We start from the raw sequence: 21,026 nt of genomic DNA on the forward strand, positions 1-21,026 counted from the left end.
AAACATCCATTTAAAAAAGTGTGACATTGAACTTACACATTATTCTGCATGAATCCAACAAGGAAACTTAAGTTGAAGGTGAACAGGTTTATATCATCCATTTGAGTTCAATAATGAGTGTAACAAAAACACACATGGGATGTTATCGAACATCAGTGCTGAATGACAATTAAAATAACATTAGCACAAGAAACATGTCATATCAGATTTAATTTTTGAAGTAAATATGAATAAATAAAGTATTTAGGATAGATTAAAGTGGATTAGATAACAGGAAAAAAAAAAAAAAAAAAAAAGGTCACCAGTGCTAAATTTGCACTCATGTGCAGGTCCAAACTTGAGTTCAAGGAGCGCTGTCCTAAATAAGCAGTGAGCAGGTGAATTTAATCTAACTAATCAGTGACAGACAGCAAACAGCAAACAATCAAGGGGAGGGGGAAAGAAAGGGAGAAATCAGGAAGTTTCCACACAGGTGGTACAACAGGAAAAGAGAGGAAGTTAAAGGAAACAAAATAGTGATATTTATAACAGGATTCATGGTTTGATAAGTGCATTCAAAAAATGATTTTCTAAATCTTGTTTTTTCTCAACTTTATTTAATCAGATAATTAATCTAACGAGGATCTCTTTCGCAGAAGTGATCTGGTCAAGAGGGCAGCAGCACACGTTTGATAGCAGCAAAAAAGCACACAGTTTAAAGCACAGTTCATTGAAACAGCACAACGCTTATGCAGAGAAATAGTGACTCTTTTCAAATTAGACAAGTTAATGATGTTACATATTACATCACATATCTTAGATCTATTTTTTCATCAATAAAGACTTATTTGAACAGAATGAGTCCATGACCAAAGACCATTAGTTAATTATACTGTATTTATTAAAGAGAGTATCTGTCAGGCAGATAAACAGTACAGTTTGCCAAAGAAATGCAACGCATTGTGCTCAAAAAGCCATATCAATCAAAACAACACTTCATCTACACAAGATAAATATAACAGCTTAAAACAGAAATTCACAGGCTGCAAACAAAAACAATGAGTGCTGGGAAAATTTCTCCACACTGAGATTTAAATAAATACAAAACAGCTTTCCTAATACAGACATGTTGAACTGGTGCAGTGAGCTGGCTGGTATGAGCATCACACCGCATATTAAATAGGTGACATTGTTTCAATTACCAGTGCAAATAATAAAACAAAAACATCAGTTGTGAATAAAGGGAACACTTAGTTGGAATGTATTTTAATAGTAGCTGGGTATGAAACATCCTGCAGGCTAAAGAGATGTAAAGACACTTAGTGTAAACTTGAAGCATTGTTTTTGTAAAGCACTGTGGGGAAAGCGTGAGGTAAGCGTTTGAATTGCCCCCTGGGGACAAAAAGTTTTTTGAATTGAATGTAACATGTATTTTCAGCTACAGTTCCTGCGTGGGAAACGATGACTGATAGTCAGCAGAGACGACTACTACAACCACTGGAGTCGATTCCCACTCCCTGCTCTTACTCAGTTTACACATTTATTATCTCACATACATCAAATCCAGTGATTCTACTCAATGAAACGATCAGTAAAGTTTAAGGATGAACAGAAAAGCAAGGTGGATGGAGGCCACTCTCTGGATTTCAACATGTGTAATAACCATATATAGCATTAAACACATTTTTTATAAACAAATAAAATTACTTCTCGGGTTGACACATGTAAACAAACCTTTTGAACACATTTAAACTAATTTAGCATAAATTTCCTTCAGCCTTTGCTTTCAGTTGGGACATTAAAAAGTTGCTAATCAGTGATAATCTTATCTGAACTTTCAGCATCACGCAATTTGACGGGGCTGTTCAAGTTGGTAGTTTCCTTCTTCACGGTGGATATATCTGACATACTGAGCACATGGATGAGTCTTTTAAAGTTTAGATATATTTTCCACCACAAACGTGACAATTTTAATCCGTCATGAACTTCAGCTCACTATAACAACTGCAAAAAAGGAAACTACAAACTTTTCACACTTTGGCTCAAAGTACAACTTTCAACATTTAAAATTGATCCCTTACAGAATCAGGAATTTTGAGCGGTAATGCTAAAAATTAAACAATGGATTTACTCTACATAGCTTATTTAACTTAATCCCTGGTTTCTTATATATGCCACAAGACAAATACCCACAAACAAGTCATACAATCATCCCCACTAAAATCTGCATCTTACGCATTAAAAATAATAAAGTAAACTCTAAACAGCTCCATAATTCTTATTCTAAATAAGAGCTTGAGTAGCACATCATTTGAATTCTGCCAGTCAACACACTAACACACAGAGAGGATTTTGTTAGTCAAATCATTGACCTGACATTTACATTTCTGTCTGAGGTAAACTCTTCCTTTTAGAATAAGGTGCTATAAATGTTGTGAATAAATGAACACCAAACTACATAAACATCTCAGCTGTAAATTGAATAGAATCAGTCTGCTGAAGAAGTCTGCTTATCACTCCAACCTGTACTGTTTAAAAACGTATTCAAATGAAAATATCGTGTTTGGCTGCTGCCAACAATGTATTGGTGTATAATAATCTCCAACTCTTCAACCACTTCATTGGAAAAAAATGCTTGAAAAAGGACATTTAAAAAATCCTCTTACCTAAGAAAGAGCTGTGCTCTTGTCCAACTACAAGGATGACATTTGAAGTAAGAAAATACAAAAACCGACATCCTTCTTAAAATAGCGAGATGTATGTTGGCAACTTAGCTCAAATATGAAAGACTGGCCTCTAACATAAGTTTGGTTTCTACCTGACGTGATGTTTATCTTTATTTTTCAATGGGACAGTTGCAGTCATGCCTCTACAAAGTCAAGCTTCAGTGAAAGAAAAAAACTTATGTTGGTTTTCTGAGAGTAGTACAGCTGATTTACGTTCAAAAGTGACAAAAATAAATATGTATATTATAATGTCTTCTATTAAGAACCAGAATAATGGAGCTATGTTTATTGAACTTAAGTGTATGAACCCAAAAACTGTGAGAGTAAAGATATTCCTGACAGTTAAGTTTTCTTATATCAGATGTTAAAGCAGGAAGTAGTCATGTAAACTGCGTGAGCAGCAGAGTTAAAGGGAAACATTCAGAGCTTAGTTTTGTAGTAGTGTTGCACCAGGTGTTTAAAAAGACTTAGTTCTTATTTCTCTGTAGAGCCTCACACAGGTTGTGATTAGGATCTGGCTCTTGACTCATGATCTCCACACACTCCCATTCTCCAGTACAGCTGGACCGCTTTACCGCCTCCACCACTGTCTGCACGTACAGACCATCCTCAAATGTTGGCGCCATGGCAACAGGGCCTCGTTCCCATGACCTGCGCTCCTCATGAGACTGAAAAGACTGTCTCAGTGATTTTACCATTGCGTTCAACCCCTGCAGGTGAGGCAGAGGCATCTCTTTCACCTCGGGTCCTGTCCACCCATTGTCGCCAAGCAACAGCTCCTCACCTTTACTCCCATTACGTTGACCATACAGCTCTGTCCCTCTGGCAACCAGTCTTCCTGAAGACCCAACAACCATAACCTCGTGCAGGAATGACCCCGGCATGTTGAAGTTCAGAGTCACAGTGCAACAGACGCCACCAGAGCTTGAAACAGTTCCGCCCATCAACATTTGAAAGAAACAGAAATCATCGCTGGTGACACGGCGAATACCCCTGATCAAACTGTTCTGTTGTACAAATGTCCTCAATAAACCATGAACACGCTGGGCCCGTGCACCTGTCAGATAACTTAAAAGGTCGATGATGGCAGAGCCGACAGTGTGTAGACCGCCTCCTCCCATCAACTCCTCACACGTCCAGCCATATGACTGATCCAGGAGGCTTGGGCCGTAGACTCGGACATCACACACCTGCATTTCACCAACGTAACCCTCCAACAGCAACTGGCGCATCGCAACGAAAGCCGGTAGGAAGCGAAGGGTATTACCCATAATGCTGAGCAGCTGGGGGTAGTATCTGGCTGCTGTAACCATCTTGAATGAATCCACAGCTGTTGCAGCTTTTTCACACACAACATTCTTACCTATACCTGCAGAGAGAGAGAGAGAGAGAGAATTTAACAAGAATGTATATTTCTTAAAATTCATAAAGATACAACCTTACACATCCAACACTTAAAATAAAGTGAAATAATAATAATAAAACTCTCTAATACCTTGTGATAAGTCTGACCACAGTGACAGAACTATTCAGTGATACATTTATTTCTCTGAATTATATTTGATGTTGCAGGTGATGCTGAGAAGATTATGATGACTGCGTTTACTCTCTGGAATGTGTTAGTTGTGGATTAGTGTTGATGTTATGTTTTACATGCTGTATTTCCACCTACATTGAAAACAGCTTTCCTATTCATTAAAAAAAAGTAAGAGTCAGCCTCCAAATCTCTCTTTAGTCTCTTAAAAATGGTCACATTTTTTGAATGACCTACAGTTAAGCTTGACTCTGTGACACTGTGGGTGTGATTGCCTTAGATGGTATTCCTCTGCAGTTCCTGCGGTATGGTAGGATTACACAAAATGTAAATATTGTCCTACAATTGAAAATGATAGCGTGGAGGAAAAGCATACTTCTCACACATAGAGATGAGGACCCTGTAATACTGTATGATCTCTGGGAGGTAAATCTGTGTGTAAGTCCTTTGGTGGGGACTCGCTGAGGAAGTTGCAACTAAAACAGGAAGCTGAGGTCAACGCTCAGGAATTCCATCAGATACAACGAATTCACTTCACAGATCTCAACTGATATGCTATAACTATATGCTGTTTTTTAATATGTAGATAAAAGGGGTGAAATGTGGAGAATTTGAAGTTCTTGTCTTTTGTTCTGTGAATCTTAGCTTTTCCCCTCCAGTTGCTTCATTCCCTGATGTCAAGGTTTCAATCGTCTCTGCTAATATCTCAAAGATGAACCTTAAGAAATAGATTGCACTGAAATTCAGCCATTTTTTAAAAGTCCATCTTGTGGGGAGCACTGATCGGTCAAAGGGCCGACCTGCCACGCCCAGTTGGGACAGGTCACATTAGAAAACTTAGGCCTTTAAACCCAAATCTCAAAACTGCCAAATAAAAGAAGAACTAAGCTATTATTATGATATCAGAGCAATGCTGCATGTTCATGGCTTGTGTTGGATGAATGGGAAAGCTTCAAATATTAAAAATGACTAATGTGTTAAGACAATGCAGACCATTAAATAGAAAAACTACTTAGAATATCAGTGTAAGTGTTTATGATCTTTTACCCAGTGCTTTGACAGCAATCTGCCTTGTCATCGAGGGAGGAATATAGATGCAAACCAGGTCGACGTCTTGGTGCAGAAGGACGTCATCAGATCGGCTGGTGTGAAATGGGATGCCAAGCTCCTTTGCCAAGCAGCGCGCTTCCTCCTCACTTCTACCCCAGAGTGCATGAATGTCAAAGCCTTCAGCTTTTAATAATGGGACCAGCACCCGGGCTGTGCTCCCGGTGCCAAATACACCAACTCCTGGCAGCATAGTCGTGCCAATTTCAGCTACTTGACATGTTAAACGTGGTCAGCATCATAAATATCTCCACAGCTTATGATTCACTCATCTGTCAAGCCCTTTACTGAGTATGAAAACCAAGGAGAGCTGGAAATACCTGTAAGAATAAAAGCACATATTAAAATCCACCGTGAGTCATTCAGCAAAAGTAGTTTAATACTGTCCTTACACAACAACGCAGGAAAACGAACTGACACGGGTGACTGTGCCATCAAACAAGAAAACCATGTCCAATGGAAGTCTGGGACAGTTCACTTTGTGACAGCTCCTTTCATTGTGTCCTGCTGCATAGTTAACATGCCATTCCTGAAACAACCCACACCCACCAAAAGTAAACGCCATCGCTACCTCTGAAGCAAGTGCAATTTTTGTCAGATTAAACACTTAAGTCTGTGGCATAAAGGTACCAAAAAATGAACACAGAGAAATGACTTGACCTTTTAGTTAGTGGTTTGCTGGTTGTTCACTCAGATAAAGAAAAAATAAACGTGTGTGTGTGGCTGGGTGAGTCTGTGACCCTCGTTACTCTTCATTCATCTAATGTCTTTATCCATCTGTAACGGTCTGAATCTTTGGTGTGGGCTTCAGTTGTTACTCTGTATAGCTTTAAAGTGGGGCTCTCGTGAAGTTGTATTTTTTAAAAAAGCCAAAAGTAATGGGTGTGCTGCTATAAGAAAAAAACATTTGTAAGAGATATTCCTACCTGAAGTCACTTGTTTCCCTGAAGCATGACTTGTACAATCACAGACTGATGTGTCCCTGTGCACCTGCAGTATCTATGTAGCCTTTCAAGCTCCGTAAGCAAATAGTAACCAGACTGAGAGCAGGTGAAGCCTCTGTCTCTCTCTCTCTCTAACACGAACACCACTGGAAAGTAACAAAAGTACGGGTCATCACATACCAAATACATGTCAAACGAATATAGATAATAACCTGGGCATTGGCCAACATTTTAACCACGACTCAAACAGACAGTATACAGTCATTTGACACTAATAGGCGCATATGCTCCGGATAGCTACAGTTTACTCCCACTCAGTGCTAGCTAATGTTACAGGTATCGTTTGCTAGCTCGTTCAGCTAGCCGGCCAGACAGCCGCAAAGTGAGCTCAAAAAGGTCCAGATAAACTTGTTACTTTACAGAGTCTGTGTCTGCATTTTATTCATCAAAGAGTGGAAAAGGTACCTTGTTAAAAAAAATGGGGAAAAAAGCTTACGTACTGGTTTTACAAGGACAGCATCGACAGCAGTAAGATGTGCTCCACCGGGCGCTGTCCAGTTGCTAATGGTAACTTCACTAGCAACCACGGGGCGCTGTGGAGACGACCAGACCTACTACAAGAGAGCGGAGATGAGCCGCCAACAGAGAATCACATAACAGGAACACAGCCACCTACAGCTGAGAAAGATACTACTAGAGAGAGGAGATGAGTCGCCAGCAGAGATTCAAATAACAGGGACACAGCCTCCTACAGTTGAGCCGGAAATAATTCACAAACACCCAACACGAGGAAAAGAAACTTATTTGACATCTTTTTTCTTTAGATGAGGTTCAGTAACAATACTATAACTGAGCCTTACAGGCGTAATATAGGCAAGGCTAGCTGTATCCTACTTTACACAAGACATCAACAGTATTTTGACAAAGGGAAACGGGGACATTGAAAGAAGACATTCAAAACAAACTATTCACAATCATAAAGACACAATATACAAATGCGGAATTAAACAAAAGAAAGTGCAAAAAATACACTAAAGAAGATAATATGAACACGTTATCCTAAATAAATGAGGAAACATCTCTTTATTCAAAAATAAGAAATTAAAGTACTAAATACATAAATAACCTCAAATTTCAAATGTAATTACATTATCTGTTTAGCTAGGATACTGTCTGTGTTATAGAAGTTCCTCACTTGGCTATAATCTTCTATCAGTGAGAGTTATACTGTATTTTATTTTCTTTCATGCTCCCTTTGCACATTTTGTGTTTTTTATTAAAAACACAAAATGTTAATATTAAATACTGTTTTATATAATGCTAATGCTCCTCATTTTTTATTTTTTTGAGGTACTTAGTTATTGTAAATGTACGTGGTAATAAAAACCGATTCTGACTCTGGTCATGTCATTAGTTTATAACTTTGAATGAAATTATTTTAAACGTTGACACTATTAATAATTGTACCAATAGCCTACTGGGCAGCAATGCTCATTTTCTAAATTACTTAGGAATTAAAAAGTGTTTAACTTTTTATTATACTTGCAAAAATAATGGATACGAAATCTTAACTCAGCTGAGAACAAAACTGCGCTACCACGTAATGACCACAGGGGGGCAGTAATGCAGTAAAGGACTTGGCGCACAATACGCGCAAGGACTTATGGGACTTTTAGTTCTCGATGTAGGACGGTTGGCTTGATAACACCGCGAAAGACCAAACAAGCCATTTACCACCGAAAATAAAATATTTGCCTCGAATTCATCATAAATACAGGCTCCATGTGATCTCAGTCCGGTTAATTACGGGTGGATTCAGCCTTCGTGCGAGCAAGAGCGACTCACTTTGGGTAAAAAATAAACAGGAAGTTGTTAGCGTTGTGGGACGTGTAGTTCCGCTTGTAGGCCACTGAGCTTTATAACAACGCATAGAATAAAGAAACAACATTTAAATATCCAGATTTTAAGCCGAGGACCGCGTGAATAGGTCTGGCATTGAAGGTAACATGCCCGGGTTCACCTGCTGCGTGCCTGGTTGCTATAACAACTCGCATCGGGACCGGGAGCTGCGCTTCTATACATTTCCCAAAGACACCACGCTGAGGGAGATCTGGCTCAGGAACATCTCCCGGGCTGGTGTCAGCGGCTGCTTCAGCACCTTCCAGCCCACTACAGGACACCGAGTGTGCAGCGTGCATTTCGCCGGCGGGAGGAAGACGTACACCATCAGAGTCCCGTCCCTCTTCCCTCTGAGGGGCGTGAATGAGCGCAGGAGTCGGCGGGGCAGAGGCAGGAAAGTGTCCGCGCCTGCTCCCGCCGCTGCAGCCACCTCCGGGATTGTCATCACAAACGTCCTGGGCAACACGGCGGAAGGAGCCGAGGGCAACACCGGCGGTGAGGCGAGCGACGACACCATCACCGTGGTTCAGATAGGCCAAAACGGGGAGTACCTGGGCACGGCGCGGCTGCCTGCACAGTCGGAGGGGACATGTTTCTCAGCGCCGATAGAGAACTCAGACGACTTGACCGCTGACGATTCAACGGTGGAAACCGCATCTTCCTTTCAGCACCAGCCCGTGCAGTACGTCAGTGTCACCAGCAGCCCGCTGGACCACTCGTACTCACTGACCACCGGCACCACGTCTGCTGAACTGCTGCGGAAACTGAACGAGCAGCGGGACATCATCGCACTGATGGAGGTGAAGATGAAGGAGATGAAGGCGACCATCCGCCAGCTCCGGGTGGCTGAGGCGAAGCTGCAGGAGGATGTGCGAGAGAGGGACAGACTGCTATACGGGAACTCTGTGGCTGTAAGCGTACGGAAGAACATCTGATGAAAGAATAAAACCCTGTTACTGAGACTGAAGGGAAGAGATCTTTGTGTCTGAAGACACTAGATCCAGCTCTATTTTGTATAAATGTACGAGCGATGACAATTTATTTTCAACAAGTAGAATCCGTAGGCCTGATATAAAAGAGTTGGCTGGCTAGTTCATGTAGCTTATATCGATAGCCTCATTGCTAATTACTTAGAAACATGCAAAATCCACTATTGACATACAGCAAAAAAAGGGTCAGTAATAGTTTTTATCAATACAATTAGACTCAGTGTGTGCAGAGACATACAAGCAGGATTATACATTCATATGAGATGACCAAGACTGCCTATAGTTCATAGACATTTTTTGTCTTGGAGGTTTCTATTTTAATGCTTTTATTTCTTTACATTTGACCTTGAATTAGGGGGTTGTTGCCAGAAACATCCCACAATATTCACAATAGATTTGCTGAGGTAATGTCAAGTTTGCCAAGAGGAAGTATCAAGACTTTTGTAAAAAAAAAAAAAAAACACTACTCTTGGCAGACTTCTGTTGATGGTCAATGAAATAAAGAGATACCATGACTTGAGTTGCCTTTACAGGTGGTATTTGTAACACTCTATTAAAAGTGATGTTTCTTGGAAACATGCATTCATTAACTTTTATTCAACTTGTTTTTGTTAAAGAAATATTACATACAACTTGTTGCACAGGTGCTTTATGCAACTTTGAACCTGTACTTTGTCCACCTGGCTTTTTCTGTGAAAAACCAGCTGGTTGTCTTAGTGTGATTCATCGTTGAGTTTTATGTGCCTGTTCATGGTCAGATATTTTCCCTTGCAGGTGTTTGCTGACAGCTTCTCCTAGTTCATCAGCCTTTTATGCAGGATGTTACATACATTTCTGTTTTTTTTGTTGTTTTTTTACTTGGTCTGACATTTTTGCTCCGCTGTAATTTTGAAGTAAATTTCGTTTTGTAATAGAGCTGATTAATAGTAAATAATTTCTTCACTCCTTAAACGTGTCATTGCACAGATATTAATACTGGCTGATAACCTGAAGATCAACAGAATGTTATTTATGATTTCTCATGAACTTGTAGCCTCACACCAAGGTTGCAGTCGGGATAAAATTTGGATTTCCGGACCAGAGATTGTCATATGGAGTATTTTTGTTTTTAGTTATATCCAGTTGTGAAGTTGCTACATGTTTGACCACATTAAATATTCAAACCCTGTGATGGGGAATAAATAGTAACTTAAACGTTTTAACATTGACACCCTGTTTGAAAAAGAAAGCACATTATTCAAAACCTGGGGGAGTGATAGAATTTTTTTGAATTTTAATTTTAAAGTATGGCTTATTAAACATTTAGCTAAAGTCCTGAAATTGTATTTTTTGAAAAAAAAAAAGTTTTTAGGATTGGAGTGAATGGTCGACATTAAAATAGCACTATTCTACAGTGTGTCAGTGTTTAAAAGCATACTGAAAAGATTTCCTTACTGATGTGCAATACTGATGAAGTGCTAATAGCTCATGATTCAGTGAGGTTTGGAATTAAAGTTAGATTTACAGTTAGTCAATTTATGTATCAATGTCTGACTTAGTCATTTGAAAAAACAAGGTATTTATTATAAGCCACTTCAGAATAAAACATGTTCAGAAAGCTGTATTTGGACTAAAGTTTACTTTTATTACTAAATTACTTAATGTGATGATAATAGTGTTAATACAGTTGCAGTGAGTTTAGTATTTTATTTATTTATTTTTTATTAAATAACTACCCTTTTTTACAGGCTGACAGTGATTTCATTGTCATAAAAAAAACCAAGTGAAAGTATGCAGTCAGATGTTGCAGCATGTTTTTTCCCCTCTGGATGGCGGTGGGATAAAAGCTTAAAGAGAGAAGACGTCCTGTCTATATGGTCTTGTTTATGTATTTATTGTAAGACAGCTCTAGACATATGCTAAGTATTTCTTTTGAAGAACTGACATCTTGAAATCTATGCATGAGAAAGTAAAGCTTTTCTGTAGTTTCTCCACCTATCCTGACGAAATATGTTGTTTTCACCACCTTCTGTGATAATGTGTTACATGAATCAGAGAAAGATCGAGGGGCAGATGAATGGAAATACAGAGAGCGTTGGAGAGAGCCATGATGCAGATCCTAATCTCATCTGGATTTATTTTTTTTACTCCCAGCAGTGTTGCATAATGCTGTAATCCAGCTCTGTCGATCAAATTTACACTACTCTATCTTCTTTTTAGACTGCTGACATTTACCACAACCATCTTTACGTTCAGGACAAACCAGAAATGTTCCTGATGTCAGATTGTCTCGTCCTATGAGAGTAATTATGGAATGTAAATGAAGTTCAACAATGTAAACCAAATCATGTGATCCTGGAAAAAAAATTTGGGAAATCACCAGAGGTTTAGTTCAGTGATCCAGCCTGAGGACCCATCACCTACTTTTTAATGATGAATTGCAAAACCAATTTCTAGTATTTATAAACCAAATAAGATTTATTTTATAATAAAAAGTGGAGGTTTGGACCTAAAAGGTATATTATTGAACAAAAACAAAGAATAAAACAAACATGCTCTCCATAAAGTTTTTGACACTACTATTTTTTCCACAACCCACTTTCGGGTCCTGACCCACCAGTTGAGTATCACAGGTTTAGTGTTTAATATAAAGACAACACGAAGTGATGTATGTGCCTTTATTACACATCTCATTAGGCCTACGTACATTTCTAACTCAACATGCGGGGTTGATGACACATATGACGTTGGTTTTACTGAGACAGAACGTGCTGCATGACTTCAGAGCAGTGATGTAAATCCATGGACAGAAGAGGATTTCTTTCTTCAGCAGAAGACTCCTCGGATTAACAAACTGCTGTGGAGAACTTCAGACCAATTCATTCATAGAGCATGTTTTGTATGTGAATCATAATCCTTGCATAAATCTTTCTAAACAACCTTAACTTACATCACACCCAGCATTATAAACAATTATGTTGTAATCGCTAAATTCTCACAACTCCAAGAGGAGCAAGGCGGTGAGAACAATTCACATTTACTCCAACATGTAGGAACCAATGTATGTGTCTCTGTATGATTTAAGGATGAGAAAAGATGAACAAAAACAGAAGAAGAATTTCATGAAAACATTGTGAGTACAGAGAAGTGGATTGTGAAACAAAAAGTGTCTGTGGCTACTTTTAAATGTCAGTTCACTGAAATTGATCACATGTGACACATTGCTATTGTTATAAATATTTAATCAACATTTTAGAGAAAATAAAATATATTCATGTGCACTTTTAAGTCCTTTATATATATATATAAAGGACTTAAAAGTGCACATGAATATATTATATATATATATTATATATTATATATATATGATTTATTATATGGCACATCTGTCTACATGGAAATGTCAGCAACAAACATAACAGCATTAAATCAGGAAAGCTGCACTATGATCCATAAAAAGCTGCATAAGGTTACAAGGGACTACAGATCAAAGGCAAAATTTTGGGATTAAGAAAAGCATAGTGAACTTGTGATGGAAACACCGGTCAGTACAATATCAACTTTGAACCACTTTTGAAAAAATCCCTTTAGGGTGACAAAACAGTACAGTTGCATTGTTAATAGCACTATTGCCACAAAAATGTTGAACATGTCACCTAAATACAGTTTGATTAATAACCATTTTCTTTCACTGTGTTTTATTTTTAACAGCCTCTCTTCACCTATTTCGGCCAATATGTGTGCACCTGGCTACAGTGATTTGCTCCACTTGAGCAGCAAGAGACCTTGAGCCAACATAGAGGGCTATAGTTGAAATTCAATGTCTCCTTTTGACCAGTTTTGATGTCAGGGACCAATTCAAATCTACCACACAGACCTGTGAAAACTCTTTCTTCATGGCTATATTCGTTGATCTGTGTGTTCAAACAGTCAAAACCTGCCCAAAAACCTTCATCACAAAATCTAAAGCCAGGCTGTTAGAATTAGAAGCAGCAGGGTCTGGGCTATATTTATATATTCCCAACTGTGAATTATCAGTAAATCTATACAACTGTTAGTTTTATTTATGCACAAATGAAAAAATGAAAATCAACCACAAAGTAAATGGACATTTATATGAACAGTTAGGTGTAATAATCCATTGATGATACATGTGGATTTTTGTTGCTTGTTTGATTTTATTGAGACATTCATATTGTCAAGTGTGATTTAAAAGAACACATGCGAGACTAATAGTGTATTATCAAGAGTTTACAACATATAATTTCTTTATTGTAGGCAATACAAGACATTTTTGCCAATAAGCTGATAACCAATGTGTTATTTTGATAAATCCACAGATGCTTTCTGGGTTGACTTTGATTTGAATCATGATTAAAATGGTTTTTGTATAGTATTTGTATGGATTTGTATGTTCTGAATTTCTTGTGCTTGCACTACATTCAGGCAAATGCATTTCATCTCTGGTTTACACAACAGCTAAATAATTTGTTTGTATTTATTTTATTAAAATCATTTCAAGAAGATTCCAACAATCCATAGCACCACCCACCACTCCAGTGTCACAACGTAGTATTGCTGCAGTTTTCAAGGATGTGGTGCTTCCTGCTTCATTGATCCTGAGCAAAGCAATGTGGTGAAAATGTCAAAAAAAAAAATATTATAATAACTAAAAAACCTTTATACTTGCTGAGCTAATCCAGATGTTGCTGCCAAAGTAGCTCTCATGATGTATTGATTCGTGGCAGCGGCTTCAGACACAGACAGATTATTCTGCAGTTAATGGTTGTTTTAAGCTGGAGATTAACAATGGGTTAGCATTTCTCCTGTGTCACTATACAGATGTGAACCAGGACTTATACTAATGCACAGTGTGTGGGCCATCTGGGGGGCACAGCAGAGAATTTGAGTTTGAGAGAAATAAGAAAAAGACGAAACACAAATACTCAGTGTGAGGAAAGTTTGTGTTAAAGTGAATGGTTTTCAGGGTCTGCTTTTGTTTTTGGCCCAGGCTTCAGTCAACACTGCGCATGCTGCACTTTAATAAACTGTGGTGACCCACATAGCTGTGGGTGATTCTCACATGGGCTGCTGCTATTCTCAGAGGACGTTCTCTCACTCTCTCTCTCTGTTTTGGTCTCCCAGGTGAGCTGGATTCTTTTATCCTCTCAGGGATGGCATCCATCTGTCCACATGACAAAACAAAACCCAAATCCCCCTGACACTTCTGATTATGTTTCCCTGTTACTAGTATTTGGAATAATCTTCCTCTTCATTAGTAAAACACAGTTTTTGTAGAAGGTAAATTTGCATGAACCAGGCATGGATGGTGTGTTGACCTTTATACTGTATATATAATTCTATGTAATTCACATATATGTTCTAAATACGAAAGACCGGAAATGAGAAAGCTTTAATCCAGAGTGCTGTGTTGTGATGCCGTCATTGGTCTGTTGCTTCCAAGCCCTCCATCGCTCTCGCCTTGTGCCCCTCCCTAGAGCACATGAGCAGACACACACACACACACGCATCCTCTTACTCTCTGCCATTCATCGGCCCCTGTCACTGTTAATCCAACAGAGTTGTGCAGAGTTGTGCATTCGTGCATTGCTTTACTTTTCAAATCTGATGAATTCCAAAAGGAAGTCAGGAGACATTACATTTTAAAGCAACAACTTTTTACTTTCTGGATTTACACTGAGTGGGAACGTCATTAATATTATCAAACACCAGAGCCTCTGGTTCAGAGGGGGGACTCAGCTCCACAGGACTCGTGGAACAATCCTCAAAGTCTGAACCAGGCATGGCGACAATGCTGCTGCCAGTCACTCTCTGCCTCAGTAAGGATGTTTCTTAAACTCATTTTGTTCAAATCTGTGATAACTGTGTGCATTTCTTCTTTGATGTGTCTGTCTTTTCTCCAAACTTGACTTTGGTACAACCCTCGTTTTATCAGAGGAATTTATTTTCCAGAAAAAAGCTGTTAAAATTACCAATAAAGGATTTTGTATATAACTTCCTGTAAAACTGTTTAAAAAATAGCTAGACATTCACATTTTTTAACTCCTTGTCCCATTATTTCTCTACTGTTTTTCAGTATTTTTGTGTGTGCGCAACATCATTCAGTTGAGTGTGACTTCTGCTTTTTAATCTCTTCTGAGGGATTTTCAAGCTTTTTACAGTAAGATCAGTTTGCCTTAGAATAAAACATGTCTTGTGAATTTTCATGTAAATAAATTGATCTGACAGCTACTTATATGACCTGAGAGTCACAGAAGATTTAGCAGATTGTCACACAGTGACAAGAAATTCTTTTAGGATAAACAATAAAAGAATGGTCAGGCTACAAACACAAGGAAATGAATTTAGAATTATTAAATATCAAGATTTTTTTTAAAGAATGTCTTCTAAATGTTATAACGCCTGGACAGAAGAAGCTGATCCACACAAAAGCAACATCTCTTAGCCTAGATGAACTAAAAATGTTACAAAATTTAAGAACATACAAGAAGAATATCAAATTACTAAAGATGGAGGAAAACTACAGTATAGGTCAAATTAACTAGCAAATGAAACATGAGTCTATTATAAAAGAAGACATTTTTAAACATTATCGGTGAAGTATATTTATTTATGAGATGATCATTTTAAAATTAAAATGGACTCTTAAGATAACCGTAGTGTGACTGACGTGGTTTTATAAACTGTGTGCCTATAATATGTGGACACCTCTGTGTCCTTTGTTGTTTCTTTACTTTTGGACTTGTTGGATACACTGAGTAGCATCAATCTAATGCGATAAAGCAGAAGATGATGTATTTGAAAAAGTTTGCCTTTAACCTTGTGACTACAAAGGTTAGAGGCACACTGGAGGGTAAAGAAAATGTGAACAGATCTCAAAGTAGTCATGCACTTTTAGGATAATAAGCAAGACTTTATAACCTCAATAGTCACATTTACTGATAATGTGTTGCTGCATTTGGAGCAAATTCCTTCAGCCAAGATTAAAGCTGATACAGGGGCAGTTTAACCGCCATAGTTTTAAAGTAAGGTTTTGTGATCATACATGGCTTTAATGTTTTCTGTTCACTGAGCTTCAACAAGACTTCTGAAACCACAACTTTTACAAGAAGTCTGCTGTTCCTGTTCAACCCCTTTTTGGGGGATAAATCTACCTCAGAGAGATGAGTTATAGTTGGACTGATCAATGGACTCAAATAGGTAATACATGGTTTTGTAGTCTTCCTCGAGCACACAAGATGTATAATCCCTCCAGATGAATGGGATACAACATATTTCTGTATTTGTTTGATCCATCAAAGCACCAGATGGATCGTACCTCTATAAATAAACAAACGCTATGCTTCGATTCACAAGATGAAACATTGTAACTCATAGAATCTGTTGATTTTATTTTATGCTTATACTCTAAGGGTTTTTTTTCTGTCTCCATAAAAACAAACTTTTGATATTTGATACTTTGATAACCTTTTCAAATGTACACCTATTTCTTGTCTTTTACTCCCCTCTAGGCTTGGTCCCTGTGTGTTTTGGAGCTGTGATTCCTGTTTCATGTGGCTCCATCTACAAGGGTTTTGCTCAGTGTTTACTCACACTTGGCGACAGTTTGGTTGAAACCCAAAAAGACCAGAGTACGCAGGACATTGATGCCATCTGCAGGTGTGTATGTGTGTGTCTGTCCATCATGGTAAAACAAACCAGCAACACCTTTACGTGATGCAACCATTTTCAGTTTTTATAACTGTAAAAGGTGCTTTAAGGTCTAATGGCTGGGATGGACACATGCTTTGACTTTGATAACACCGTTTCCCCCAAGTTTTGGATTTCCATGAAATCATTGTTCCCAGAGAACAAATCTAAGAACCTGACTTCTCTGTCATTTCACACATGACTAACTCCTTGGATGCAATGCTCAGGACGAGAAGCCCAAATGCTTATATAACCTATACCTTACTGCTGTGTTCCTAGGTGTAAGTTGTATAAAATTATGATTTTTAAAAAAAGGTTATCATTTGTCTACCTTCACTACTACACAAAAGTTAAGAACCAACTGAAAGACAGATTTTAAAAATCTGGAGGGCCATTAAGCAATATGTAAAGTCAAAACTACATGTAAGTAAAACTTTCACTCACACTTATTTGCTCGACAATAAGTACCAAAATTAAACTGCTCAGACACAGGGCCATGCAGAGCATTCATCACTGCAAAAATGTAAGGGATGAAATAACTGAAAATTAAACGTAATAACAACAGCAACTTTTAGGAGGGTTAACTGAGCTGAGTTTCTAACTATGAGGATTGTCGGTCCAAGGGACTTATTTATAAGAAAGGTTTCTCCAGCCCACTGTTATTTGTGGTTTCACTGATAATGAAAGACACATTGATATTAAACATCTGTTTTACTGTTAATCTGTTGGGGGTTTTTTACAGTACGTACTTGTTACATTTTTTGCGACAATTTTTTATTTTGGCATTAAGAACACTTCTTTCTTCATTGTTTGCTCTCTCCTCTTAAAACTGAACTCCCTTTTATACAGCAACAATGAAACTGACAGCCAACATCATTGTGTTAAAAGTTTTAGTTCTTGGTTTTAGTATTGTTGGTGCTTTGCCAGTTCTCTAAATGCTTTAGTACTCTATCAAAAAAGCAACATTTAGAAAAGGTATAGTGACAAGGAAAAACTTCCTTTAAGATGCTGAAACCTTGAGCAAAACAAAACTCATGTGGAACAACCATCTGCCAAAATTTATTAGGCCTTTACCGATGTGTTAATCATATTTTCCTCAACAAATTTTAAAGATTTGCTCAACAAATATTTTCCAGGTTTAATATAAACTCCTGTCATTACATTTTAAAACATAGCACTGAGATGTCCTTGTGTCCACATTTCTTGAAGGTCCTGGAATGCATTCCATGTTTGTGCCAACTCTGCGCTTGTCGGCTGTCCTGGAGAAGCAGCAGCTGTCTGGGAGTCTCTAAGACAAGAATCCAGGAAGACGCAGTTTTCCGGAAACCTCTACGACATGTGTGCGAGCCTCACAACACTCCCACCCAGCACTGTGCCTGCACCCCAGAGTCCCCCCACCTCTGACCAGACGAACCAGGAGACACTGAAGGGACAGACACACAAACACAGTCCCACCCTGGCCTCAATGTTGCTTACTGTATGCATCACCCTGCTGCTCCTGCTCAGGAGCTAGTATCAGCAAGTCTTTTAATCAGTGTAATGAAAGCATAGTCTTCAGAGTCATACTGCACCTATGCTTCAAATACATGCTTCACAAGACATGATCAGCAAGTACATTTGGATCCTTTTATAAGGATTTCAGTGCAAAATTAAACATTAAGTCCAATGTTTTCTACATGGGTGAGATGATGCATGGGCATTAAGGAAAAAACACATTTGTAGAGATTATCACATGCAAATATATAGACCGTCCTTCTCAGTGACACCAATTAATGAAAGACTATAATCATTCTGAAGCTGTATATGTTGTCTTTACTCTTGTTTTTTTTTTCTACCACTTGTTTGGTTGTTCATGAGTTTTTAGGACAAAAGGGATTTTTGGAGTCTTTCTAATGCCAGGTGTTCAGATTTGTTTGTGATCCAATCAGGGGTGATCCAGATTAAAGTGTTTTATAGGGTGGAAAACAGGTCTTATCACCTGCTATGACCTGTTGAACGTCAGAAAATAGATTTTTGTGGGAAAGCATTTAAAACACTATCATATGTAATCCCTTCCACCACCCAGTGTGGTTATATGTTTTCTATTTCGTTATTGCTGCTCACAGCAAAGTTTAAGGTCAATGCATTTACTGACTACATTTCATTTGTGGGCACTTTAAGGGCAAACATAGAGCCCACCTCTAAAAATGCATCAAATAATTACTCTAGTGTGAAGAACAATTTTTGCAAGACTTTCTGAAGTTTCATCCTTATAACATTTAGAGTTGCTGAAATATTAATTCATGTTTTATTGCTTCTCTTTGATACTGAGAGAGCTCTCTTATGCAATAACGCAGGCTCTCACTTTATTACTATACTTACTGTATTATATTAAGGGTTTGGTTTTTTGCACTGTTGTATTTTTCAAAGCATTATAGTGATACGTGGCTGTTTGTTCCACTCTGATTTTTAACCCAAATAAATAGATTTATGCTGACATCCAAAATGCATATGTTCCCACTAAAACGGCAATTTATTCTTTCCTTTAGTTTTGTTAGTTTGTGCTGGTTTGGCGTATGTGAGTGTGTGTGCAATGTGGTTGTGTGTGCCTGTGAGTGAACGTGTGTGTGCATGATTGTGTGTGCGTAATCTTAATACTCTTAAAATGTTTCATAACAGCAGAATCACAAGTAACCTCATCTCTATTTATTCATCACAGTGAGGCAGGTTGCACCTCAGAAACCTTTGAAAACATTCTCAATGCCCTCACTTGGAGGAGAAACACTTAAACTGGGAATTTGGTGATGCATGTTGCTGGATCAGCAATAATATCAATGACTTGAACATGATGTGACCAGGTGTGACAACTAAAGGTCAGAGGTCCTAACTTCATTAGTGCTGCAGCAGGCTTACTTTCAAAAAGTGACTGCAGTCCATGACACTAACATCCTGCTTTATATTCTTTACATTATATTCATGTGTGACACTGATCAGCATAATGCATCTCTAGCACAGAGTTCGCTGTTTTAATGGCTCATTTTAATATTGCAGCGTCATACTCTTCAAGCTTCAAGCTTTGACTTCTGACTCCAGATACAGTTTGCATTTAGTCCATAACTACATCTTTAAAAACGTGTCTGTATTTTTTTCCTTCCAAGATAACGTGTTTTAAGACTGATTCTTACTCTGGTTTGGCCTTCACATAATTGTTTTTTAAAATCTGGTATTTTATAAAAACTATTATCATAAAGAGAATGTCTTGTTTTTGATCATTACAATCCCCATTAATATTTGTTCTCCAGCTTTAGAATCCTAATTTGACTTAAAATTGGCCTTTTCTTTATAATCTATGAAGACAACAAAGCATGTCAGCAGTGAGGGATAAACAAACTTTCTTCAACAATGTCCCTAAAACACCTTGGTATGCCCGCTCCATCTAATCTCTCTCTGTCCTGCATTTCATCCGAGAAAAGCTGCAGCATCAGTAAGAAATCTTTGTTTAATACGACCAAAGCCCGGACATTCTGCCAGCTGTTGAAACGTCCAAGATACAACAAATGTTTTTTTTTTTCACAAAAGAAACACTTCTGAAGCCAGCTGAAAGTCAACGATATACTGAACAACAATTGTTGGATTTTAGCCGATGCTTTACAGCAGATGGTGTGTAGAATAAAACACGGCTGGGATTATGACCTCCATGTGAAGTGGATTGTACTCTCCAATCCATATGGCCAGGACTTTATTTTACCACATTAACAAATGTTGTGACCCTGTGTGCTGTGCACACCAGCTTTGTATGATTCTTTATAAACATGAAATACACATTTAATACATATACTAAAACAAAAAGCAAATCATGTTTCAAATATTTCTAGTTAATCCAAGCAATTAGTTTATTGATTCACCATTAAAGCGGTACACATGTTATTTGGGTTTAATGCTTGTTAAGACAGATTTACATTTTTTTTCCCGGTCAAATACAATATGTTTTATCTTTGACAATAATTAGCACATGAGCAAGTCAAAGGCCACTGCTGTACTCCAAAGCTGAAATATCAATTCAACTTAGGCCTCAGAACTCAAGGGGCCCTGTTGCTCCGGGGCAGCTGGCTTAGTTATTATTCAACCAAAAAAAGCTTGCAATATGTAATATTAAAAACTAAATCCCCTGACCCAATTG

At 38.1% G+C, this 21,026-nt stretch overlaps 3 protein-coding genes across 4 annotated transcripts; 2 read left to right on the top strand and 1 right to left on the bottom strand.

The window, feature by feature from the left end:
* Positions 1-857: 857 nt before the first annotated feature.
* gfod2 (glucose-fructose oxidoreductase domain containing 2) lies at positions 858-7,024 on the bottom strand. 2 transcript variants are annotated; one of them, XM_079339882.1, is made up of 4 exons: positions 6,791-7,024; positions 6,273-6,436; positions 5,287-5,666; positions 858-4,074 (listed from the first exon to the last, which is right to left on the bottom strand). In XM_079339882.1, exons 3-4 carry the CDS (start codon positions 5,537-5,539, stop codon positions 3,173-3,175), a joined length of 1,155 nt encoding a protein of 384 aa, XP_079196008.1. In that variant the 5' UTR covers positions 5,540-5,666; positions 6,273-6,436; positions 6,791-7,024; the 3' UTR covers positions 858-3,172. The 2 variants fall into 2 exon arrangements, with proteins under 2 accessions (XP_079196008.1, XP_079196009.1); XM_079339883.1 differs by lacking the exon at positions 6,273-6,436.
* An 816-nt stretch (positions 7,025-7,840) lies between these two features.
* Positions 7,841-10,129, top strand: thap11 (THAP domain containing 11). The gene has a single exon (XM_079339884.1). It carries the CDS (start codon positions 8,297-8,299, stop codon positions 9,122-9,124), a length of 828 nt encoding a protein of 275 aa, XP_079196010.1. The 5' UTR covers positions 7,841-8,296; the 3' UTR covers positions 9,125-10,129.
* A 4,625-nt stretch (positions 10,130-14,754) lies between these two features.
* On the top strand, positions 14,755-19,370 carry nrn1lb (neuritin 1-like b). The gene is made up of 3 exons (XM_079340192.1): positions 14,755-14,997; positions 16,690-16,837; positions 18,077-19,370. Exons 1-3 carry the CDS (start codon positions 14,961-14,963, stop codon positions 18,378-18,380), a joined length of 489 nt encoding a protein of 162 aa, XP_079196318.1. The 5' UTR covers positions 14,755-14,960; the 3' UTR covers positions 18,381-19,370.
* The last annotated feature ends 1,656 nt before the right edge of the window (positions 19,371-21,026 follow it).

Source organism: Symphodus melops (genome assembly GCF_947650265.1).
Source record: "Symphodus melops genome assembly, chromosome: 3".
NCBI lineage: Eukaryota > Metazoa > Chordata > Actinopteri > Labriformes > Labridae > Symphodus > Symphodus melops.